The 27,258-nt window shown below is 41.4% G+C and overlaps 1 protein-coding gene across 9 annotated transcripts in view; it reads right to left on the bottom strand.

Annotated features, from left to right (window-relative positions):
* DENND1A (DENN domain containing 1A) overlaps positions 1–27,258 on the bottom strand; it is an 810,600-nt gene that overhangs the window by 297,533 nt on the left and 485,809 nt on the right. For all 9 annotated transcript variants that reach the window (XM_056541264.1, XM_056541257.1, XM_056541259.1 and 6 more), the window contains one exon: positions 16,657–16,758. In XM_056541264.1, coding sequence (XP_056397239.1) covers positions 16,657–16,758 — 102 coding nt within the window. The remainder of the gene's footprint in view (positions 1–16,656; positions 16,759–27,258) is intronic.

Raw genomic sequence — 27,258 nt, 5'->3', positions numbered from 1 at the left:
TAGCAATGACGCCGGGGACGCACGATAGTCAGGGGGACAGAACGGGCAGCGGCGCCGATAACCAGGGGGTGAAAAGGGCCGACAGCAGCGCTCTAGACCCCAGGAAAGGCAGGGGGAGAGAAGCGGGCAGCGACGGCCTCTCTCCCCCTGCCTTTCCTGGGGGTGTATCGGCGTATAATTTTAGCCTAAAAAGTGCGTGTTATACGCCGATAAATACGGTACATTAATTAGCATTAAAGAGGTTATGCATCCTAAGGTGATTTTAATACTTACCTGCAGACAGTAATGGACATGCTTAGGAAGGATCTGTGCTTGTCTTAGAGCTAAATGGCTATGTTGTGAGATTACCATAACACTGTGGCTAGCTCTTTGTGAACAGGAGAGTTCCCTCCCTTGAACTACATGTCCCATAAATTCCTTGTTTGTAAGTGTGAGGTCATTTTTTTTTCTCCCACACATTAGCCAACCCACCCATTGAAGCACAAATGAGCTGCATTCCATGCAAAAGACCAGTGTTTCCTAACCAGGGTGCCTCCAGCTGTTGCAAAAATACAATTACTTTCAGAATGATCTCCCTCCCACCTAGAGGTTGCATCAACCATTGAAGCAAGACAGTCTCCCTGTCACCACCTGACTAGTGATGTAATATCTTGGGCCGCACTGCAACCTGGGAAAACCTGAGACAACAGTCATTTTGTATGCTGCTAAAACTAAACTTTGGGGCAAAAATCACAGAAGAATTGTGAGACCAACATCACACACAGGTAGAGACACTATAGTATGAACTACACTAACTTTAAAACCCCTGTAGCATAGTAAAATAAAAATAAAAATCCTGGAATACCCCTTAAATGATTCCTTACCCCTAAAAAAGGCCCTAAAACCTTGTCCACCATGTGTGTCACATTCCTGCAAACTGCTGCCCTCTGCCTGTTGTTAGGGGAAGTCTGACTCTATCAGCAGAGAGATCAGGACAAAACACAGGAAGTGTGGATGAACTCTAAATAGTGAACATTCTCTCCTTACAAACAATCGCTCTGAAAATCAGCACCAAAATACACATGGAAAATATCATGCTAATTTTGAGAAAGCATTTTCAGTGTGGTTGTTACCAATGAGAAAATTACTCTCCAAGTAAGGAAACTAAACCAGTGAAACTTCTCTGGCATTTTTATGTCTTTGATTGCTTAATTTTAATATATTACTTATGTAATATTTAAATATATTCTGTTGTCTACTTGTAGACAGTCATCAGTTAAACTCCACTATACCCCTCCTGCCACATTACTTTTTGACATCGGAAGAGACATTTTATGCTGGAATTACACATGTAGTTTTTATAGCCTTAAAGGGGTTATCCAGGAAAAAAAAATGTTATATATATCAACTGGCTCCAGAAAGATAAACAGATTTGTAAATTACTTCTATTAAAAAATCTTAATCCTTTCAGTACTTAAGAGCTGCTGAAGTGGAGTTGTTCTTTTCTGTCTAATTGCTCTCTGATGACGTGTGTCCTATAAATGCACGATTGGAGAGGAATCTGTTGAGTGGGCTGGCCAGTGAAATATTCCTAGGAAAATCATGTTGTGTGTTGCTACTTTCTCCCTGTCATATACACATAAATAATCACTGGCCACTTTATGAACTTGCTAGAACCCCCTTTGTCTTAAGACCTGCCTACATTTTCGGTGGCATTCTTCTTATAAGGTGCTGAAAACACTCCTCAGAGATTTTGGTCCATACGGACATGCTGACTGCTGCAGATTTGCCGGCTGCACATGCATGATGCAAATCTCCTATTCCAAAATAAAATAAAACAGAAAATGGGTGGCTACACACTAAAAAATTATGCTAAATTCAGACCAAGGTACTGAGTTGCACTATACCCAAAGAGCAAAAAGGAAGGAAAAGCAATAATAATGGAAATCAGACCTCAAGGAATGAACTAATATAATGGTGTGTAATTAATTGAAAATGTAACTAGAGAATTATGATGTAGCTGGTTTTATATAAAATAGCATCATTCATTATTTAAATACATAGACTGGTATCTGGGCAGGGCCCTTTCTGCAGATCCATTAATAAATAGTTGATTAAAAAAATAGTAAAATAATGATAGGATTAAGAAAAAAAATATTGGTATAAAATAAAACAAAATAAGTACATAGGAATGAGACTATGCCACTTTCATGAATTGTCTCTGATGTTATGCTGAAAGTCAATTATTAACGTGGATTATGTTGGATCCAATATACACCGATAACCAGGATGACTGAATTAATATTTCAGATGCCAGTCACTTAAAACTTTGTTGAAGAGGGGGCGTGGCTAGGCGTGCTGGCGGAGAGACGCGCATAATGTGAGCTCCTGCAAAGGTCGAGTCTTTTCAGGCGAATCTTGAGATATGGGAGGCAAACATAAATTCAAGAAAACCCTCTCGACATCTACGGCCACCGGAGAATCTGCAGGCTCCATCATGAGCTTCCTAGTGCCGCTACACCCATCATACGGTGCCCCCACAGCAGTGCTGAAGCACCCAGACGCGGGCCCACTGAAAGCTCAGGAGGCCCGCACGCAAACAGCCCCGAGCTCCTCCACTAACCTGTCCGCTCCGGAATACTGCCGACACTGCTCGGGGGACCTGTGCACCGCGCAAACATCAGAAGCTCAGGTGGACACCGGACTATACCACGCTGCTGAGACTGAGGAGAGCAGGGAGAGCCAAGATGTCGCCCCTGCAGCCGCTGAATGGCAGCTCTGTGCTGCGGACATTTCCACAATCCAACCTCTGCTGGCCTCTGTGCGCACACCACAGCGTGCAGCGCTCTATTCTCGCAGCTCCGGCACAATAACAGTGATCCCCAATATGGATGCTCCTCAGCCCTATACCCCCAATGCTCCCCAAGCCCTATCTCCCCTAGTGGGCCCCTCTGCCATTACCTCTTCTGGAGCCATTTCTCCTACCCCTCATGCAAAGGAGATTAGTCAACCCCATTCCCAAACCTTCTCTAAGGGACTTGATGTATCCCCTCTTCACCAAGATCTCACCACCCACAGCCTGTGCCCTGGCACTGCGGACACGGTCCACAGCCCTGCCCTGTGCCTGGACCCCTCCCCAGGATGTCACGAACTGGGTGCCCTCTAGAGATGTTAGTGCCTGCCACTCCACAACAGAATCGCTAGACTCTTCTGATAGCGGAGATCTTCCAGACTTTTGGGGTGAAAGCCCACCCGCTAAAAAGAAACTGTTTAAAACGCCTATGAAACATGCTCCCCGAAAGGGATTTGCCCCAGACTGCTCATCCTCTGACGATTCTCATGGTTCTGCGGCAAACGCTCCTCGCCGCACACCATCCAGGCAACCACGCGCGTCTGGCAACTATCTTAGCCCGCCTGCTATACCAGCACTCGGTCACCTGCCTACCCCAGAAATGGCGGCCGGCACCCTGAAACATCACCCAGAACTTCCAGCGTTACTGGCACTACTACCTACAAAACAAGACATGCTCACTATGGCGTCAGATCTGAAAAAAGCTTGGCAACACAATCTGAAACCGGTGAAAGCAGAACTTACTAAGATCCACTCAAGAGTGAAAGATCTTGAATAATTTCGCACTACAGTCAGTTCTCAAATACAGGAGCTACAGGAAACTACTAAAAACCTCATGCTGCAACAAACCGCAACTATTGAATTGGACAATCGTAATCGGAGGAAAAATATTAGAATTAAAGGACTCCCTGAATCGGTCCCCCCTCAGGACCTCTCAGGCACCCTCCAAAGGCTCTTCAACGAAGTGCTTAAGAAACCCCCTGACAATCCTATAGAACTCGACAGAGCGCTAAAGGCGAAAAGCCATGATCCCAACAAACCTCGAGATGTCATATGTCAAGTCCATCATTTCACCCAAAAAGATGAGATAATGTGCAAGGCCTGTACCCTCAAAACCTTAACATACAATGGAACTGAGATTAATCTATTCCCGGACCTCTCTCTCTCTCTCCGCACCCTCAAGTTGAGGGCGTCTCTGCGACCCCTCCTAGAAGCTCTGACTAATGCTCAAATAACATATTGCTGGGGTTTTCCATTTTTCCTGACAGCAAAATATGGGACTACAGTAGCGACACTCCGTCGCCCTGACGATCTACCTGGATTCCTAGCGACCTTCCAACTTCCGAATTGGGGACCCCTGTTCCACACGTCTGTAGTGCCTCCCTCCACTGCATTGCCTCGCCCTTCCTCCCTTGGAAGGACGGAAAGAGGCCAGATGTCCAACCCAAAGCCACAACACCAGAAGCGAAAGACTTGACGAGCTGTGAAGTAGTACCTTGTTGTCTTACTTGTATTTTGATTCTCCCATTTGGAGGAGATCTGATGAGGAGAACAATGCTCTAGGATCTCCTAATTTTCTTTTTCTTGATATATTAAGTCTTTCTTACCCATAGTTTATAGAGATGAGATTTATTTCCTGATCACCATACAAGCTGGCAATGCCTGCTGACCTTATCCCGCAGATATTACACCTGTCCATCTATCTTACCCACATAGTTTTGACCCTCCATGAGCATTGGGCTCCTCCCCTCTCCTTAATATTGGACCTCTGTCCACTCGCTCCCATAGCTTCCCCTGGTTCGGTTCCCGAACACTGCACTGCACAATATGCCTCCCACCCACATTTTCCCACAGGGTATATCACCCCCCCAGATATTGCTAAGCCTATCATACCACTGCACCTCTCATCCCATGAGAGGTTACTTGCCCTATCATATTACTCAGACCTTCCACCTCTTGTCTATGACACGTAGGCCAGTTGCCGGCCCTACTACTACGTTACCCCCACTAGGTCAGTGGTCGGACTGGTTCAGACCTTTCGTTTAGCCCTTATGGCTTTCTTCTATAGTCCCTCTTCTGCCATGCCTATGTGGCTGCTTCTCTCTCTGTCTATCCCTTCCCCTTCTCATCTCTCTGCTTTACTTTGTTGCAGACTCCTTGGTACACCTTTGCCTCGTAGACTGGATGCCCTCCTGCCCCCAGGACTCCACAGTGAGTGTTATTATCCACACACATATGATGATGGCGGATGACATCAAGTTTGCCTCCCTGAACACGAAGGGCTTCAATACGCCCAAGAAACGAGCGCAAACCTTATATGACTTTCACAGACAAAAAGTCCATATTCTGGCCCTCCAGGAAACACATTTTAAAAAAGAACATCTTCCCAAACTGGCCAATAGATACTATATATACACAGTGGCTACATAGTCCTAACCCTGAAGACAGGACGAAAGGGGTCTCCCTCGCCTTCCACCGCTCCCTCCCGGAGAAAGTACTTTCCTCCTGTGTAGACCCTAACGTGAGGTACATTTTAGCCAACTGTGATTTATCGGGGCAACACCTAACTGTAGCTTCCATATATGCTCCCAATCACGGACAGATCCCTTTTCTTCTGAAAACATTAGAAGCCCTGTCCTCCTTTGCAGTTGGCCCAGTGTTCCTATATGGAGACTTCAATCTCCCATTGTTCCCCTCGATTGACTCATCTACGGGCAGGTCAAATATCTCCCACAGTAAACTCAGAACACTTAGAACCAAACTTCACGGCCTTCACCTCAGCGACGTATAGAGAATGCTCAACCCACAGGAAGAAGACTCCAAACTCCTCCATTTCCTTTTTTATAGCGGCTAGGTCAGTAATCCCAAGGTTGTGGAAATCGACCTCATCCCCAGCTCTTTCGTCCTGGCTTCAAGAAGTCTCCCACATTTACAAAATGGAGAAATTTTCAGCGGACTCAAAAAGCCAATTTGACAAGTTCCATAGCATATGGGGCCCTTGGTCACATTTTGTATCCTCTCCGGAATTCAAGACCCTGCATACCTCTACCCGCTAATTAGGACTTGACACAAATCGCACACTTACTTTTCGTTGGATACAATTCTGTGGGGCCCAGGGATTGACGGAGGATGTTCCGTCCGCAAGGTAAGCCTCTCCTCATTCAGCCTGCAGGTGCCAACCTACCTACTTTCCCTTCCCCTCCTCTGTCACTGTCTTTTTTTGCCGTTCTCTGGCACTTTTTCCTCCATCTTATCTTTCTCCCTTTTTCCTTCCCGTATCACAAACCGGTGTGGTCCACTGACTCATACCTACATATGTTAAGTAAACAGCTACCTGCTCCGGTCGCGCCTACATACGTATTACACGCAGCCCTCACATTTGACGACCACTTTGTCTCTTGACTCTGACATTATTGTGCTAAGTGGCCCGTGTATGCTTCCTGTTGTTGTTTACTAAATATGCCTGATTATGACGATACTGCTGACTTTTACCGTTGTGCTGCATGCACAGTTTTATATCTGTAACTGCTTCAAAATGTCAATAAAAAATTAATTTGAAATTTTTTTTTTGGTTGAATAACAGCTTGATTTATATAAGTAGTTTCTATACAAGATTTAGTAATCGCTGGATAACCAGAGATAGCAGTATAGTAGCGATACAGTCTGTCCCGCTGGATGAACTATACAGGATGGCACGGCTCACTGCGCCCGGCTCACTGCTGCAATGTCCGGGCAGCAGGAGTCACAGGTACAGCCTTCAACTGTGGCATCCTCGTGCAGCAGTTGAGAGATTATAAAGCAACTTTCACATTTGGCAGTGGTCTCCTATTGAAGGGACTGCAGTGCTTGCAAGGAAGTATGAATGTTGATATGCAGTGGCAATAAGGCGACAGACAGTACTCAACCATATGGTGTACTGATAAGGCAATACGAGTTTCAGGGGAGTCCCCCTTTATTAATGGCTAGATATTGGTATAGGTCTCCATGGCATGATGGTCTATTTTATAGTGTGTCATACTAATAGGCAGATCCTGTTAGTTAGGAGTGGGAGTTACTAAAAGGCACTCCCTTCCATATGATTGAAATCCATGGTGTGGATCCTGTTAGTTAGGATTGGGAGTTACTTGTTGGTAGAATAAATAGGGTTTATACTGCATGTGGCATCCTATCAATAATTAGTTAAAATAAATAATTATATATATATATATATATATATATATATATATATATATATATATATATATATGGTATAACTAATGTTACCAGCTAAATCCTATATATCCTTAAAATATCAGTGAGAGAGATGCAATGTTTCTGTCAATTATTCAGCAAAAGAGAATAAATAATGTAACTACATGAAAAAGTAGGAATGAAATAAAGCGAACATCGATATAAATATGAAGTGAAAAAATGAGAATAAATCAAAATAGAAATAGAAATAAGCATGGTTCAGTATGGAAGTGTGAGATTAATGTGAGTGAATCAGAACACAAATAACCCCCCCCCCCCAAAAAAAAAGGATAAAAATATAAATAAATAAAAAAAGAGAAATTAAAAAAAAAAAAAAAAAAAATCATATATATATATATATATATATATATATATATATATATGTATATATGTATATATATATATAGATATCGCGGTGGGACGGTCCAAGCTATTTGACCGCCGGCGGAGACAAATTTGCGGGCTAAGTGCCTCACTATTTCATAGTTTCACATTTGCATCTATTACACCATAGCTGTATAGCTCTCCATGTTTTCACTGCATATTCATGTTTCATCTATATCATTGTGCTGGCAGTGTGCTGCTGCATTCTTCTGTTGCTGTATATCTAGCCTAGTAGCGTGCACCTGTAGGCCAGGTCCATACAATATTTTGGTATCAACTAAAGTGCTGGCTGACTTATTCTTTGTCTGTATTGCACATACGGGGGAGTGGCTACCTCCATATTGGCCTTGCACCCCACCCACCTCTATCAGGTGTGTATATAAGGTGTCTTGGATGTTCCAGACCCTGCCATGCTTACTGAACTGTTCACACAGAGGCATATTCACAGTGTAGGGTCCGTCCCAATGAGGCCACCTTATCACGGTGGGACGGTCCAAGCTATTTGACCGCCGGCGGAGACAAATTTGCGAGCTAAGTGCCTCACTATTTCATAGTTTCACATTTGCATCTATTACACCATAGCTGTATAGCTCTCCATGTTTTAACTGCATATTCATGTTTCATCTATATCCTTGTGCTGGCAGTGTGCTGCTGCATTCTTCTGTTGCTGTATATCTATCTATATAGATAGATAGATGGATAGATAGATAAGAAGAAAATGGAAGCAGATCAACCCAAAAATAGAAAGAAGATGCCAGGTGCCAGCAGGTCGTTGTCCCAGGTGAGGGGTCAATTGTAGATACCAAGCAAAAAATTCTGCAGCACTCCAAATGCAGTGAAAAGATGGTGGATTTATTTAGCCCAACGGCATAGCTATGCCGTTGGGCTAAATAAATCCACCATCTTTTCACTGCATTTGGAGTGCTGCAGAATTTTTTGCTTAGATGGATAGATAGATAGATAAATAAAAATAATAAAATTAAGGGATAATTTGAGACTAACTTCCTGAAGGAACTTCCTGATTGGTTAGACTTGCTGTTGTGGTGGGTTTGCTGGAAAATATTCCTGATGGGCTAGGGACCGGACACTGTCCAAGCACTGGGTAAACAGCCGGGCATTGGACAGGGAATGGGTCAGAGCCCAACAGGGATCCTACAAAAATCTCTAACAAAGAGTTAAGACCCTTGGGTTCTATCGTTTCAAATTCATAAATCTTCCTCGATTCAGATCTCAACATCTTGGCCAAAAAATTCCCACCTCTCCAATCTCTCAATGATCTGAATACCAAAATACTTGAGTTGTGATGGATCTTGCTTGTGGAATCTAAGAAAGTGCGCAGAGAGAGAGAGTGTTTCTCATTCCCTTTTCTTATATTATAAATGTGATCGAATACTCGTGTTTTAAGTGGTCTTTTTGTTCTTCCAACGTATTGTTTATTGCATATGCACTGAAGGATGTAGATGACTTGTTTTGTGTTGTGTGTTATGGGTTCTTTGATGTCCCATTTTAAATTGTTTGTAGTAGAGTGTACTGTAGTAGTTGATTTAGAAAAATTTGTCCGTTTACAGTTGGAACAAATTCCACAATGGTGGAACCCTTTTATGTTCAACCATGTGTGATTGCTTTCTGCATGTGGATTTTGGATGATTGGGGCTATTGTACGGCCTAAGGGATTTCGTGTATATCATTTTTTGGGCGGGTGGTATGATATAATGTATTGATCGGTCTTGCTGTAGGAGATGCCAGTTTTGTCGAATGATAGTTTCAACTTTTTTGTTTTCATTGTAATAGGGTAGGATGAGACTGATTTCATTCTCAGAGTAATCTTTATCTTTTAGAGTAGATTCAAAATAAGTGGATCTGTCTTGCTGTGAAATCTTTGATTGAGCGGACTGGAGAATTTTACGTGGCTAACCATGTTCCTGAAATTTGGTAGTAAAGGCCTGTACTTCTATTTCTCTTGTGTGAGTTCTGTACAAATCCTTTTAATCATTCTATACTGTCCTGCTGGTATGTTGAGGAGTCATATTGGTAGATGGCAACTTGAAAAGAGGATGAAACTATTGGTAGAGGTGGGTATGTGGCAAGTGCTGCAAATGGATTTGCTTGATGTGCTGGTAACGATAAGGTCCAGAAATTCAATTGTACATAGGTCAGTAGATGCAGTAATTTTTAAATTGTGATTGTTAAAGGGGTACTCCACTGGAAAAAAAAAAAAATTAATCAACTTGTGCCACAAAGTTAAACAGATCTGTAAATTACTTCCATTAAAAAATCCTTAATCCTTCCAGTACTTATGAGCTGCTGTATGATCCATAGGAAATTATTTTCTTTTCGAATTTCCTTTCTGTCTGACCACAGTGCTATCTGCTGACACCTCTGTCCATTTTAGGAACTGTCCAGAGTAGGAGAAAATCCACAGAGAAAACCTATCCTGCTCTGGACAGTTCCTAAAATGGACAGAGGTGTAAGCAGAGAGCACTATGGTCAGGCAGAAAGGAAATCCCAAAAGAAAAGAACTTCCTCTGTAGTATACAGCAGCTGATAAATACATACATCTGTGAACACCCCATGTTTATAAAAGTATGGTTTTCTTTTCAATCCCCCTCACAAATAATATATATCTTTTTTTGTTTGCCATACAGTTTATGATAAAATAAAAGGAGGCATTAATAAGTATAACAGGTTGTGCAAAAAACAAACCTCACATGGAGGTAAATAAAGAAGTTAAGTCTTTTAAAGGAAGAGGAGGAAAAAAAAAACGAAAACACAAAAAAAGAAATTGACAGTGTCCTTAAAGGGGTACTCCGGTGCTAAACATCTTATGTCCTATCAAAAGGATAGGGGATAATTTGTTGCAGCACTCCCGTTTTGCAGCTGCACAGAGCGAGGATCGCTCTGTGGCTGATGAAGGGCGGTGCAGGGGACGGAGTATGGTGACTTCACAGCTCTGCCCCGTTGTGACGTCACACCCCACCCCCTCAATGCAAGTCTAGGGGAGGGGGTGTGATGGCCACCACGCCCCCTCCCATAGACTTGCATTGAGGGAGTGGATTGTGTCATCATGAGGGGGCGGAGCCATGACATCACGATACTATGTCCCCTGCACCGCTCGTTATCAGCCGTTATCCTCGCTCTGTGCAGCTGGAAAAAACGGGGGTGCTGCAGGAGAGATCGCGCGAGTCCCCAGCGGCGGAATCCCTGCGATCTAACATCTTATCTCCTATCCTTTTGATAGGGGATAAGATGTTTAGCACCGGAGCACCCCTTTAAAGAGTTAATCCATCTTTGGAGGCAAGGTTAAAAAAATAAATGGAGTTGGGTATCTGCAATACAACTGTAGTGCAGTGTATTGGTCTTTATCTCAATAATCTATTACACCTTTCCTTATCCAGGCCCCCAGCTGCCATCTTACTGCTCGGCACCTGCGATTAGGTTTCAGGGACCATCAATCAGATGAGGTAGGGGACTTCCACAAATTGTCTGGTCTACCTAGATGCAGTGGCTATTGACTGTGGAATCTAAGGAATCTGAAATATCTCCAATCTTAACCACTTCTGGCATGTCTGCTGTAATACAGTTTGAGCTTGTTCTACACTTCTCTGTCACATGTAGGGATAGGGATGTCAGCCTTATTTAAATCCTAGTTCATATGCACTAACAGCCATATGTAGACTGAATGGATACTAGCTGCAAAGAAGATCTCATGCCCAGGAGGACTCAATGGGGTTTATTTACTATTAGTGGAGAGTAGCGTTTTCTTTGTGGGTTTTGATTTCCCAAGGTATTTACTTGGCATTCATTTGTCACTTTTCCCTATGTTTTGCTTATTTTTTTTTTTTACAACTATTCTGATCTTTGGGGTTTTCCTCTGTTCAAATACACCATTTTTCTGTGGAAACCTTAGTAAATATGTTGGGATTTTTCAAAACTTCCGGGGACACCCCCACTTTGTTGTGGCCACGCCTACTTTCTCCGTGGCCACCCCCCCCTTTTCGGGTTTTTTCTTGTAAAATGGAGGGTTGCATGGAACGTGCAACACAATTTGGGCGCAAAACCCAACAAAAGAGTTGGGATCACGTTTGTAAATAAACCCCAATATCTTTGTGCAATATACATTTTCATGGGTGCTATGTAATACTCCATCGTGCTGTGGTGGCACTGCAGAAAAATGCAATGCATTGCAATGTTTTATTCACTTAATGAAATATTACTATAGTGCAACATGTCATTTTTCTATATTACCTTCATTTTGAATTAGCCTAAATGCCTCAACAGAGGTGGCATTCTCTCCGCTCCTCGCAATTTACCAATAGGAGACAGGACTTACCACTCTGCCTTCACAACACCCATCTCCATTGCAAAACCCAGTGCCATAGAATCACATTACACTCGGTCAGGTGCTATGGAGGCAGAGCAGGAAGCTCTATCTCCTATTGCAGAGCTACAGCTTGTGGAGAGCGGGGATGATGGCACCTCCTTTAAAGCGTACCTGTCAAAGTGCAAAAAAAAGAAAAAAAGTGATATGTTACTCAGGAAGCAATCCTGATCATGTGCATATAATTTTTAATTAATTTATAATTAATTTATAATTGTCTCGGACCTATATATCCAGAGATATAAGCATTTATCTGCTGGTGAGTTACTTTTTCATTGTGCAGGCTGGAGGGGGCGTGTCAGTCTGTCTCCCTCACAGGAGCAAGCATGTGCAGTCAGCCAATCAGTACTCTCTACTCTGTAACCCTTTCCTCTCTGGTTTTATGCTGTCATGTATCAGAGGAAGATACTTGGAGCTTGCCTGCAGTAATCAGAAGACATTATGGTGAATTCATAACAGGATAAAATGTATAAATATAAGAATAGATCTTTATAAAATTAGTGCAAGGATGTTTTAGATAAAAGTACAGCATTTTTATGAATACATGTTCTATCTGTTTTATCTTCTCCTAGTAAAGCTGGATGCTAATCAGCATAGCTGTCACTGTGTGTCATTCATCTTTCACAGACTCCTGAATGTCTGATCAACTTCTTTGTCATTCAGGAGTCCGGGAAAGCTTTGACCACTTCAGCATGCTGGGAGTTGTAGTTTAGTAACAACTGGAGGTGCAATGTTTGTAAATAACTGTGTTAGAGCAGTGTTGCCTCCAGCTGTTTTAAAACTACAGCTCCCAGCATGTCCACACATCCTTTATCTGTAGTTTTGCATACGCAATAGAAATCTCCTATACTGGATACCGGTATGCTTTACGGCCGGTATCCAGTATGCTGTATAATCTAGACTAGTCTGTCTGGCTAAAAGACAGGCAACCCGTAGTGGTGGCTATTTTGAGCTTGAATTAACAGGTGTATATTGTGAAATGTCATATTATAATGAGTCCTGCAATATATGAAAAGTTTTTAACAATGACAGTTTGTTAGATCTGCAGTGACTAGCTTACTGACAGAAAGGCTATGTTCACAATTTAGAATGTCCGCACAGAAAATCTCCGTGTGGACATTCTTCAAACTGCGGGCGCTAGGACAACATGGGAATGCGGCTATGCATTCTGTGCAGTGTCCGCAGAAAAAAAATAACTCATTCATTCTTTCTGTGGGCATGGAAACGAAATTTCCAATCCGGAAACATCTGGCAACGGGATGCAGGACAGAAATTCCCACGTGTGAACATAGCCAAACATTTTACGGTAAAAGGTATTGTTCAAAGCTTACAATTCAGATAAATAAACGTTATTTGTATCCTAAGAAAACAACCAAAACACCCCCAGAGTGGGGGACATGTGTGTTTGATTTTAACAAGTGCAGGCAGATGTGACCGTACACCAGGTGGCACTGCAGGCTGCCAGGTGTCTACAAGTTTCTGATGCCCAATGATATTCATACATTTTAATGTGAATCACATCATACCTGACCTCTCTATTAACCCTGTGACCTACGTTATATTTAGTCTTTATTACTTAATAAGTGACGTTTTAGTGGTCGGATTCGCAATAAAGGCTTTATCCCCGTGGTCTGGTGGTTTGTTATTTGTATCCTAGCATATATTAGTCATATTATAAAAATATTTAAACCACGCCTACAACTATATTGCACATTCTATCAGAAACATAACAATAAGAAGAAGTTACATGTAAATAATAAGTAATCCCGCTCTTCTAAAGAATAAATAAATTTGGAAAAACAGCCGATAAGTAAAGAAATAAGCATTACACCCCCCCCCCCCCCCCATACACAGCGTGTTACAGATCAAAGAGCTGTTACCTTTCCCGGTCTGTATATTCTGCAGCCCATGTACCCGAGCTTTGATCTATTAATTAAGAGTACTTCAGTAGCAGGTGGCATCGATACAACCGCAAGCGAAATTGTTCAAACTTTGTCTTAGCTAATGAAAAGCATTTAACCAACAGCATCACTCAGCCCATTTGCTGGAGAGCATTAAGAATTGAATAAAGCACCGGCCATTCTACAGCACAATAAGAATATGCAGGAACATAGGAGCCTGATTAATATTGAGTTATTCTACACAATTTGCCTGGGAAATTGGGTGAGAAGAAAAGGCCTTGAAAGAAAAGAACACTAGAATAACAGGACAGCAAGAGGTACCCCCGTGCGTCTACGAACACTACATATAATATGCAAGAATTATAAATATTTATACGTAATATGGGAGAAAAAAAAAGAGCAACCGGCAAACTTTTCATTAATAAAGCATAAATTATATAGGAGAGAGTTCAAGCCTTAAACACTTGCGCATCGCTGGGTCTTATGCTATGTTGGCGTATTTTAGGGATTTCAGCTGAACGCTGCCTTTTTTTTTACATTCATTTAAAGGAAAATGTGAGCGCAAAGATCCCAGACTTGTCTATTGTGGACATTTTAGTATGACATATATTATTAAAATGCATTTTGCAGACTTCTTAAACATAAAATAAATAATATCATTGTGCTTCTTGAGGAAAATGTTCCCTTTTAACAATCTTGTGCCAATCATCTTATTTTTATTTTCTGCTTGTACATTTCTTACTACATTTTCTTTATCCTTCATCAGTTGCTGGAACAGCAGAGATTTGCTTTACAGTAGGCACAAGGGTAGACTAAGTAAGTCAGGACATGACTCATTGGGGGAGATTTATCAAAGGATTTAGACTGGTTTTTCCTGTCTAAATTTGTCGCACAGAAAGTCGCAGTCTAAATATGTGCGACTTTTCTGCGACTTTTGCTCTAGAGGATTTTTAGAACATGATGCATCCAAGTCTATTTTAGACGGAAATGCATTGGAAAATGCATTGGTGCTGAATTTATCAAGTGCGTCTTTTGTGCGACAAGTCGCATCTGCCCAAAATACGCTGAAATTTCAGACCATGTTGGAGCAGGTCTAAATGCAGTTTGAGCTGTAGCCCTGAAGTCTGAGCACAGAATTTATCAAGGGCTGTGAGACCTTTGATAAATTAGGAGCACAATAGACAGGAGACTACCACATACGCTGGTCTATAAGCATACCCAGAATAGACTAGACTAGTAAATGTCCCCCATTGACTTCTATAGCAGAATGCTTTGTGCCATTGTGTAGAGGTCAATGTGTAGGGAGGTGTGTAAACACAGATCAATTTTGGCCAAAAGTAGACTATGTCTGGTCTAAAAGGTATACAACCGGATAATTTTTTTGCACTATTCTTAAATGCAAGTAAGATTTCAAAAGTGAATAACCCCCAGCCTAATATGGTGCTCAGTGAAAAACTAACATGTTGATACAGATTTGATAAATATTGTATATAGCATATTTTGGTTAACGTTTTAACATACATGTACATTTGAGTACAATTTATACTATTCTGGAAATTGTTATACAAAAAAAAAAATATATATATATATATATATATATATATATATATATATATATATATATATATATATATATATATATATATATATATATGAAATGGATAAAGGCAGCACACCACGATGGTATAATCCAAAAAATCGTGAATTTATTCCATGATGTAAAAAACAACGTTTCGGCGATCTCTCACCGCCATTTTCAAGTCTTGAAACGTTGTTTTTTACATCATGGAATAAATTCACGATTTTTTGGATTATACCATCGTGGTGTGCTGCCTTTATCCATTTCATATCTAGTAAGAACCGGAGCATCGAGGTTCAACAGGCTTGCACCCATTTCACTATTTTGGATGTGCTGCTTTTTATGGATTTTCTATATATATATATATATATATATTATTTTTTGTTTTTGTTTATTCATTATCATGTACAAGTATATATGTATAATTAGCATACAACAATATTAACATATACCCAATAGGTTTCTTGCATCTATTACAATGGTGGTGTGTGCTGAATATATTCTAACTTAATAAAAATCTTTTTTTTTTTTTTTTATTTGTAAATGTTCCTTAAATGCACACAGTTGTGTAGACCACATCAACCTGCGGGAGAACAGGATTTATATAACAGCAAAGTTAAATAAGATCAGGGAAAGACTAACAATATTAGACATACTGAGGCTTCTCATTTCCACTTTAAAAGAAGCACTCCAGGTTTTGTTTTTATTTTTTGTCCATATTATGCACACTCACCATCACTAGTCACACAGCACTATTTGTTTTAATCCAGTGCAGCTGCATTTATGCATTTCATTACTCTAACTTGGTCATGTGATCACCAGTTTGACTCACAGAAAATCACTGTGCTTAATGAGTGTCAGAGGATGTCAGTCCTGGGTCAGCTGACTTTCTGTGAACAGCAGCATGACATCATCAATAACCAGATCAACTACTTGCAGCTCTCAGACCCCTCCCTATTCCACCCAGATCTGTATACTGCTTCTACCGCTATCTATACGGCATTAGGATATATATAGTAGTTATATACCTCTCCTGAGACTGTGTTCAAACATCTCTTGCTGCATTTTTTCAGTTTTTGCGGCAATTGTCCCAAAATCGTAACAAAAATGTGTTATTTTGCAGTTGTGCAAATCATAGGAGAAATGTGTAATTTCTACAGAAATTTTGGAAAATTGCTAAAGAAAAATCCAGAATTATTTAAAACATACATGGAAAATGTGGCATAAATTCTGAGCCTAAATGTTTAAAATCTTCATAAAACACCTAAATTATATTTATAGTTCAAGTGACTTTTCTCTAAAAAAAAAAAACACATCTGTAACAATGAATAATATGAAAGGTTTCAGCACTGACCACTTCACTTGGTAGATTCTGAAGGTCATCGAAGGGAGTCTCCAAAGTGTTGGTGTCTACATTTAGAACCACTACATCTTCCAGGCTCATACCTTTAACTTTCTGAAAACAAAACCAAAGAATGAGTTAAGACATGTTTAAACCCTTACGTAACAAATGCATGTGTGGTATTTCCTGATCAGCTATAACATGGAAAACATACAATTGTGTAGGTCCCCCTTGTGCTGTCCACTTCTTGTTATATAATGGACTCCACAAGACCTCTGTTGGTTTCCTAAGGTATCTGCCATAGAGAAGTCGTCAGGAGGTCCTTTCTGTCCTGTAAGTTACGAGGTACGAACTCCCCATAAGATCAGACATGTTTTTCTACCACAGATGCTTGATCCAATAGAGATCTAAATAATTTGAAGGTCAAGTCAACACCTTGAGGTCTTTGTCATGTTCCTCAAACCACTACAGAGCAATTTTTGCAATGTGACCAGGGCATTCTCTTGCTGAAAGAGGCCACCGCCATTAGGGAATACTTTAGCCTGCAACAGTGTTTAGTTGGTAAACATTGTTAGTTTAACTGGTAAGTAGCATCCATCAGGACCTAAGGTTTCAGCAGAAAATTGTCTAGAACACCACACACTGCCTCTGCTGGCTTGTCTTCTTTCCAAGATAAGGGACGTACACAGTCATTAACATGATGTACAAGAAAAGATGATTCACCAGACCAGACTACCTTCTTCCACTGTCCCATGGACCAGTTCTGATGCTCAAGAGACGATTGTAGGTGCTTCTTGCAATGGACAGGGGGTAAGCATGGCCACTTTGATCAGTCTGTATTTATGCAACCCCATACACAGCAAGCTGCTGATACATTTTTATCATGGACAGGATTAATTATTTTCAGCAATATGTGCTACAAAAGTTCTTCCATATAATCAGACCAGGGGGGGATAGCGCTTGCACCCTTTGTGTATCAATGTGCAATGGACAACCATGTCCCTGTCACTGGCTGTCCTTCCTTGTTGTCCTTTTCCTTTTGGTAGGTAGTACCACTGCATACCAAAACACCCTGCATGGGTTTTGGAGATTACTTTACCCATTTTTTTTATTAACCTCATCTGTGTTTTTTTTTAGCCGACAGCAGTATAACAAAGGAATGTTTAGCGCCAAGTGCGTTAAAACGACAAGTCCTTTATTGTAGGATCAGTGGATACAAACTTGCATCCAGCAGGAGCCAGGCTCCTGCCTGATGCAAGTTTGTATCCGCTGATCCTACAATAAAGTACCTGTCGTTTTACCACACTTGGCGCTGGACATTCCTTTGTTAAACTTTGGGGACTGGGGGTACAGGGATGATAGGGATATTCATTTTTGGATAATTTAAAACTGCTAGACCCATAAATATTTTCCCCATTCTATGTCAACTATTTGTGCTTAAACTACAAGCCCCAGTATGCCTTTTTGTGTGCCACAACCCCCAGATCTTTGCTAAAATTTGAAGAATCAGCATGCTCTATTGAGGACCTTTAACATCAATACAATTAATTTAGCAGAGGGTTTTTGGGGGAACATATCTCAGGACCTACTTGATGTATTTTAGTGTGTGACCACTCATTGGACTCCTGTTCACCCACACTATAACCCAGTGTATTGTGTTTAGTGTGGGCAAACAGGCTGACAGTTTTCCTTTAAGGGTTTTTGACCAAAATAAATATTCTTTTTTTTTATAAATTGGGTGGGGCAACTTATTTTGGGCCAAACACATCCTACATTTTCCAGTCTCTGATCAAAATTTTTATTGCGTTGCACCACTAATAATGTATGTAACGGAGCAGAAGCTCTACTGAAAAGCTGAATGGTGGGGGTGCAAGGTGTTACCACCCAGCTGATCAGACATCAATAGCTTATCCTGCAGATAGGCCATCAATGTTAAATGCCCAGAAAATACTTTCAAGGGCCAGAATTAAAAACAAATCATACCTATATGGCCATCTAAATCAATTAAGCTGGGATGCTCCAGCATTTGTATATCAACTTTTAATTGTGATAGGACTGCAATGCAAACACAGCTTCTTCCTATGGGGATTATAGTACTAAGTAGAGCCCTGCATTGGGATTGGGAGTCCTTGTGGGGGCACCAATGACCTAGGCTTAGTCTGTAGTGTACACACTTCTTTACACTTACACTTTACACTAGGGTGCAATGCTCTGCACATGCCACAATGTGTATAGGAATGTACAGACACTAGAGTCATAAATGAGCTGAAATAAAAAAAAAGCACAAACGGATGCGTTCCGTAGTGTAACACCAAAGGTGAGTTGGTAACGCTAAGTGTGAATTGCGCTTACCACATGAAGTTGTACTTCAACCAAGTACAACAATGGAACAGGGTGTATCATCAAAGGGTCTCTGCAGCTTCGTCCCGCTGAAATAGAATCACGATAGAAAACAAGCAATCTTCAGGTAGCAGAGCGGGATCAATGGAAGCGCTGAGACCAGATAAGAAGTTAAAAGGATTTATTTCCCATAATGCAACGCGTTTCACGGTCACCCGCTTCCTCAGGCTGAGCTGAAGCAGGCGGGATTGGACACACACGTTAGCGGGAGGGATTGGACACAAATGTTGCGCTAGCAGGTGGGAGTGGAACAAACACCTGCTGCAGTAGGCTGGAATGGTCAGAAATCCAGCTGCAGCGGGATTAAAAGGAACAGTACCATGCAGGGCTCTAGTACAAAGTTTGATGTTTTTGTCCAATTACTGTTTCCAATTTTTTTCCCATTGGAAGATATTGAAGTTTTGTATTCTACTTCTAGTGGTTCCATGATTATATAGTCACTTGCAAACTATGTTGCTGAACCCCAGCCCAATGTACACCTAACCAGACTAAACAACTGTGTTAAGAGGGTAGCAATGTGGGCACAAACTGAATTTGCAATAACATAGAAACTTTAGTAATAAGCTACATATCTTGTTTGTTTTTATTAATAGAGTGCAAAAGATAAAGAGATGTTTAAAGGGGTACTCAGGTGGAAAACATTTTTTATTTTATTTTTTAAACAACTGGTGCCAGAAAGTTAAACAGATTTGTAAATGACTTCTAATAAAAATCTTTACCCTTCCAGTAATTTTTAGCGGCTGTATGCTACGGAGGAAATTTGTTTCTTTTTTAATTTCTTTTTTGTATTGTTCACAGTGCTCTCTGCTGACACCTCTGTCCGTGTCAGGAACTGTCCAGAGTAGCATAGGTTTGCCATGGGGATTTTCTCCTGCTCTGGACAGTTCCTGATACGGGCATCACATGTCAACAGAGAGCACTGTGGACAAGACAAAAAAGAAATTCAAAAGGAAAAGAATGTCCTTTGTCGCATACAGCTGCTAAAAAGTTCTGGAAGGATAAATATTTTTTAATAGAAGTCATTTACAAATCTGTTTAACTTTTTGGCAACAGTTGATTTAAAAAACATTTTTTTTTTTTTTTTTGCCGGAGTACCCCTTTAACCCCTTAAGGACGCAGCCCATTTGGGCCTTAAGGACGCAGACAATTACATTTTTAGGTTTTCGTTTTTCCTCCTCGCCTTCAAAAAATCCTAACTCTTTTATATTTTCATCCACAGACTAGTATGAGGGCTTGTTTTTTGCGCGACCAGTTGTCCGTTGTAATGCCATCACTCACTTTACCATTAAATGTATGGCGCAACCAAAAAATACTGTGTGTGTGGTAAAATTAAAAAGAAAACCGCAATTTTGCTAATTTTGGAAGGTTTTGTTTTCACGCCGTACAATTTACGGTAAAAATAAAATGTGTTCTTTATTCTTTGGGTCAATAAGATTAAAATTATACCAATGATATTATACTTTTCTATTACTGTTGCACTTAAAAAAAATCGCAAACTTTTTAACCAAATGTTTAAAATCCCCCAATTTTGAAGACCTATAACTTTTTCATTTTTCCGTATAAGCGGCGGTATGAGGGCTCAATTTTTGCGCCGTGATCTGTACTTTTTATTGATACAATATTTGCTTATATAGAACTTTTAATCAATTTTTTATACATTTTATTGGGAATAAAATGTTATAAAAAAGCATCTATTTTGGACTTTATTTTTATGTTCACGCCGTTCACCATACGGTATCATTATCATTTTATTTTAATAGTTCAGATATTTATGCACGCGGCGATACTAAATATGTATATAAAATATTTTTTTTTACACTTTTTGGCGGGTGAAATAGGGAAAATGGGACAATTTACGTTTTTATTGGGGGAGGGGGTTTTCCCATTTTTTTAACTTTATTTTCTTACTTTTATTTTTACACTTTAATAGTCCCCATAGGGAACTATTTATAGCAATCACTCGATTGCTAATACTGTTCAGTGCTATGTATAGGACACAGCACTGATCAGGGTTATCGGTCATCTTCTGCTCTGGGTTGCGGGAAGTGAGGGGACCTCCGTCTGCTGTGCTGTACTATCGGATCGCCGCGGCAGCGCTGCGGGCGATCTGATCATCCATTTTAGTGACCGCGATGCTGCAGATGCCGTGATCTGTATTGATCCCGGCATCTGAGAGGTTAATGGCAGACATCCGCAGGATCGCGGGTGTCTGCCATTAAGGGCCGGGTCCCTGGATGCGATCAGAAGCTGGGACCTGCCGCGCATGATGCTTAGGACGTAAATGTATGTCCTGGTGCGTTAAGTACCACCTCAACAGGACGTATATTTACGGCACTCATCATTAAGGGGTTAAGGATACTATAGAACCCTAACATAGAAACATATGATACAAAGATTTATGATATAGATCCTTTTTACAGTATCCCTTGGGCTGATAGATAAATACTCTTTATGAGGAATGAATTGCACATTTTGCTTGTCTATAATGTACGATACTGTGCATCTTGCACTATGTAATTTATGAAACATATTATTTGACTTTGAACCAAAATACATGTCTTGTCTCACTATATTTACAGTCATGTAAATGTTGGCACCCCTGAATTTTTTCAAGAAAATGAAATATTTCTCACAGAAAAGGATTGCAGTAACACATGTTTTGCTATACACATGTTTATTCCCTTTTGGGGAGATTTATCAAAAAGTGTGCAAATGAAAAATTGCCCAGTTGCCGATAGCAACCAATCAGCTTACTTCTTTCATTTTAAACAAGGCCTCTGCAAACTGAAAGAAGTGATCTGATTGGTTGCTATGGGCAACTTCTCCTTTGCACATGTTTTGATAAATCTGCCCCTTTGTGTGTATTGGAACTAAAATAAAAAAAAAGGGAGGAAAAAAAGCAAATTGGACATATGTCACATGTCACACCAAACTCCAAAAATGGGCTGGACAAAATTATTGGCACCCTTAACTTAAAGGAGAAATCCAGAATACAAAAATTGTCCCCCATACTGCCAGCAGTAAAAAAATAAATAGATACATACCTTCCTTCGCTCCTCCGGTGCCTCCAGGTAACCCACTCCGGTCTCCGCCGCGATCCTCTTCCTGGTTGCCGGTGGTCGGCGAGTCATACTGCGCTCAGCCAATCACCGGCCACAGCGAAGTCCCGACTCGGCCGGTGATCGGCTGAGAGGCAGTGTGAGAGCGCTTCAAGACACAGAATTCTTCACTACACCGGCACCTGCTGCCGGGGCCAAAAACGTCACACTGCTGCTCAGCCTATCGCCGGCTGATTCGGGACTTTGCTGCGGCCGGTGATTGGCTGAGTGCAGTATGACTCGCCGACCACTGGCAACAAGGAAGAGGATCGCGGCGGAGACCGGAGTGGGTTACTGGGTGAGCAAAGGAAGGTATGTATCTATTTATTATTTTACTGCCGGCAGTATGGACGATAATTTTTGCATTCTGGAGTTCTCCTTTAATATTTGGTTGCACACCCTTTGGAAAAAATAACTGAAATCAGTGGCTTCCTATAACCATCAATAAGCTTCTTACACCTCTCAGCCGGAATGTTGGACCACTCTTCCTCTGCAAACTGCTCCAGGTCTTTGCAACAGCAATTTTAAAATCTCTCCATAGGTGTTCAATGGGAATTAGATCTGGACTCATTGCTGCCACTGCAGAAATCTCCAGCGCTTTGTTGACATCCATTTCTGGATGCTTTTTGATGTATGCATGAGGTCATTGTCCTGCTGGAAGATGCAAGATCTCAGACGCAAACCCAGCTTTCTGACACTGAGCTGTACACTGCAACCAAAAATGCACTGGTAATCCTCAGATTTCATGATGCCTTGCACACATTCAAGGCACCTAGTGCGAAAGGCAGCAAAACAACCCCAAAACATCATTTAACCTCCACCATATTTCACTGTAGGTACGGTGTTCTTTTCTTTGTAGGCCTCATTCCATTTTCGGTTAACAGTAGAATCATGTGCTTTACCAAAAAGCTCTATCTTGGTCTCATCTGTCCACAAGACGTTTTTGTAGAAGAATTTTGGCTTACTCAAGTTCATTTTGGCAAAATGTAGTCTTGCTTTTTTATGTCTCTGTGTCAGCAGTGGGGTCCTCCTGGGTCTCCTGCCATAATGTTTCATTTCATTTAAATGTCAACGGATAGTTCGTGCTGACACGGATGCTCCCTGAGCCTGCAGGACAGCTTGAATATCTTTGGAACTTGTTTGGGGCTGCTTATCCACCATCCGGACTATCCTGTGTTGACACCTTTCATCAATTTTTCTCTTCCGTCCACGCACTGTGGACAAAGGCAAATCTAGATCTCTGGAGATGGACTTGTAACCTTGAGATTGTTGATCTTTTTCTACACTTTTGGTTCTCAAGTCCTCAGACAGTTCTCTTTTCCTCCTTCTGTTGTCCATGCTTAGTGTGGCACACACAGACACACAATGCAAAGACTACACAAACTTCTCCCCTTTTTATCTGCTTTCAGGTGTGATTTTTATATTGCCCACACCTGTTACTTACCCCAGGTGAATTTAAAGGAGCATCACATGCTTGAAACAATCTTATTTTTCCACAATTTTGAAAGGGTGTCAATTTTGTCCAGCTCATTTTGGATTTTGGTGTGACATTATGTCCAATTTGCTATTTTTCCTCCCTTTTTGGTTTAGTTCCAATACACACAAAGGGAATAAACATGTGTATAGCAAAAACATGTGCTACTGTCACCTCCACGCTGAGGTCCCTGGCATCCTTGCCATGATACCTGCCTGAGGCTGCACCTCTGTTCCCTGCTATCCCTGAATAAAGGATATGAAGAAGTCACGACCGTGGTGAGTGCCGTCTTATTATCTCATCTTTGCATATTGGAATTGTCTGCCTTTCTTGAAAGATTGAGCACCACCTGGTTCACTGTTATTCACCTGCCATGAAACTACACATTCCCGGACTACCAGCAGTGCCGGTCTCGTTCTCAATAGATTTAATTTACAAATTTGTTTAACTTTCAGGCACCAGTTAATTTAAAAAACATTTTTTCCACCGGAGTACCCCTTTAAAACAACTCCAAACAACTTGGAAAACCCTTCACTGGAGGGGGCTAGGGAAGAACACCCTCTAGTGGGCACCCACCCTCTGTACAATGTATAAATACAATTATAACATAATCTGTCAAAAAAAAATGGCCATCACAATAGTAAAGTACAAGTATGGTGAACCAACCAGTAAACCCCTGGACATGAGCTGACCAAAATACCTCCTGTCTCTAAATTATCACTCACAGTGCTAGCACAAATAAAAATGAACATGATAATCACTGTAAAGTGAACCCCCAATCTAAGTTGTAAGAGACAAGGCTAATACAGGCGGAGGAGCTGATGGACAAAGGTAAACTTAGTGCCCACACAGATGCCCCACACTTTCCCTTGCCCAAATGGCAACTTTCTCAGTGGTTGTGAAAGAGAACACTCAAGTCCAAAAAAAAGGGCTTATCTTCTCAACAACACTCCCAGACATTATAGAGGAGAAATCCTACATTTGGGACCCCTTATCTTTTAAGAGTTGAGAACCATGAAGTAAGAAACAATCTTGATATGGTGAAAGTGACCAATCCATGTACCATACTGTTGGCTAGTCCGTGAGACCTCATTTCATACCAGGGTAATTAATATTCCAGCTGATCAATGGTTGTTCACAAACGTGGACCCAATGGGGGAGATTTATCAAAACATGTGCAAAGGAAAAGTCGACCAGTTGCCCATAGCAACCAATCAGATCACTTCTTTCATTTTGCAGAGGCCTTGTTAAAAATGAAAGAAGCGACCTGATTGGTTGCTATGGGCAACTGGGCAACTTTCCTCTGGACAGGTTTTGATAAATCTCCCCCATAGTTATTAGAATACAGCCAGTAATGTATTTTAGCAACAACATACTGCTGCCTCTATATTACCAAAAAGAAAAGAAAAGGAAACATATTTTACTATGTAAACCAAACAACTATTGAAAACCAAAATAGACTTTGAAAAAAAGTTCTACATTCTAACTTTGTTTGTTTCATGTTTTTAGCAATATAAATGAAGAAATGTAATCCCCCTTGCCAGTCCTATCTGGGCACAGGGAGTGGACTTCTATCTCGCTTGCAGAATTCCCCAAAGTTGAGGTTAAAGGAGAAATACTTTAATCTTAAGGAAGCAAGAGGTAAGTGATACTCAACTCACTGTCTCATAGGGACACTCTGAGAAGAACCTGAAACCAACACACAGATTCCAAAAGACCTTCAGGATGTTTCTTAAGGCATCTCAGGTTGCATGAGTTGCCTTAAATATCTTATAATGCACAGAGAAAAGTTTATGATGGAGCCTCCAAGTGCATATTAATGCTGCAGATGGAAAACCACTCCACCTGGTGAGCCACATGGGCATACACGAGAAGAGAATAAAGCAGAAAACAGACAAACCAGTTATCGATATAGAGATAAGAATTTTGTTCACAAGCAATGGCTATGACAGGTTTAAAATGTTATTTAAACCCCACTGTTCTCCCTGTGTGCTTGTGTGATCTTTCTGTTCATATGCAATCAATAGACTCATTGAAAGTGTTATCCTCACTGCATCAGTCCCATTGAAAGTCATGAGGAAAATATACAAGATACAACATATAGCTGTGAAGACAACATGTATACTGCAGTCATTGTATTACCGTATTTATTAGCGTATAACACATACTTAAAAATACTAGGCAAAAACCCTACCTGCGTGTTGTACACTGATAAATCCGCTGGTCACTGATTAAAAGTAAGAGTCCTCAGTTTTGGTGTCGCATCCGGCCCAGCCGCTGGTCACTGTTCTAAAGTGGCTTCGGCAAGGCTGCTGATCTTTACTTTCAATCAGTGACCAGTGGTGGCTGCAGGGGATGATGAATGACGGCCCTGGCACCTCGCAGAGGTCATCACTCGGCAGTGCGGTGAATCTGAGCCTGTCGGAGCATGGCCGGTAAGGAAAGATTAAAAAAAATAAAATAAAAAAAACAGGGTTAATGGGGGAAATTACAAGAATGTGATCACAGGAAAAAATTAGACACAAGGGGGAAATGCTGAGGGGGTGAACACGGGGAAATGAGGCACATGAAGGGGGTCACAGGGGAAATGATGAGGCACAAGATAAAATGGTGAGACACAAGGGGGGATCACAGGGGGAAGTAATGAGGCACAAGGGGGATCACAGGGGGAAATAATGAGGCACAAGAGGGATCACAGGGGGAAATAATGAAGCATAAGGGGGATCACAGGGGGAAGTAATGACACACAAGAGGATCACAGGGGGAAATAATGAGGCACAGGGGGAAATAATGAGGCACAAGAGGGAACACGGGGAAATAATGAAGCATAAAGGGGATCACAGGGGGAAATAATGAAGCATTAGGGGGATCACAGGGGGAAGTAATGACACACAAGAGGATCACAGGGGGAAATAATGAGGCACAAGGGGGATCACAGGGGGAAATAATGAGGCACAAGGGGGATCACAGGGGGAAATAATGAGGCACAAGAGGGATCACAGGGGGAAGTAATGAGGCACAAGAGGGATCACAGGGGGAAATAATGAGGCACAAGAGGGATCACAGAGGGAAGTAATGAGGCACAAGGGGGATCACAGGGGGAAATAATGAGGCACAAGGGGGATCACAGGGGAAATAATGAAGCATAAGGGGGATCACAGGGGGAAGTAATGAGGCACAAGAGGGATCACAGGGGGAAGTATTGAGGCACAAGGGGGATCACAGGGGGAAATAATGAGGCACAAGGGGGATCACAGGGGGAAATAATGAGGCACAAGAGGGATCACAGGGGGAAGTAATGAGGTACAAGGGGGATCACAGGGGGAAATAATGAGGCACAAGAGGGATCACAGGGGGAAATGAGGCACAAGAGGGATCACAGGGGGAAGTAATGAGGTACAAGGGGGATCACAGGGGGAAATAATGAGGCACAAGGGGGATCACAGGGGGAAATAATGAGGCACAAGGGGATCAGAGAGGGGGAAATGTTGCGGCACAGGGGCTGATAAAAGGAAAGGAATGATATGACACGGGGGGGATCAGACTAAGGAGCAGGGAGAATGATGTGACAGACGGGGGGAATCAAAGTTGGGGGAATAAAGTGGCTTCCAAGTCATTTATTTTGCATTTATTTATTTATTT

Source organism: Hyla sarda, chromosome 9, assembly GCF_029499605.1.
Source record: "Hyla sarda isolate aHylSar1 chromosome 9, aHylSar1.hap1, whole genome shotgun sequence".
Classification (NCBI taxonomy): domain Eukaryota; kingdom Metazoa; phylum Chordata; class Amphibia; order Anura; family Hylidae; genus Hyla; species Hyla sarda.
This window is presented reverse-complemented; position numbering and strand designations above follow the sequence as displayed.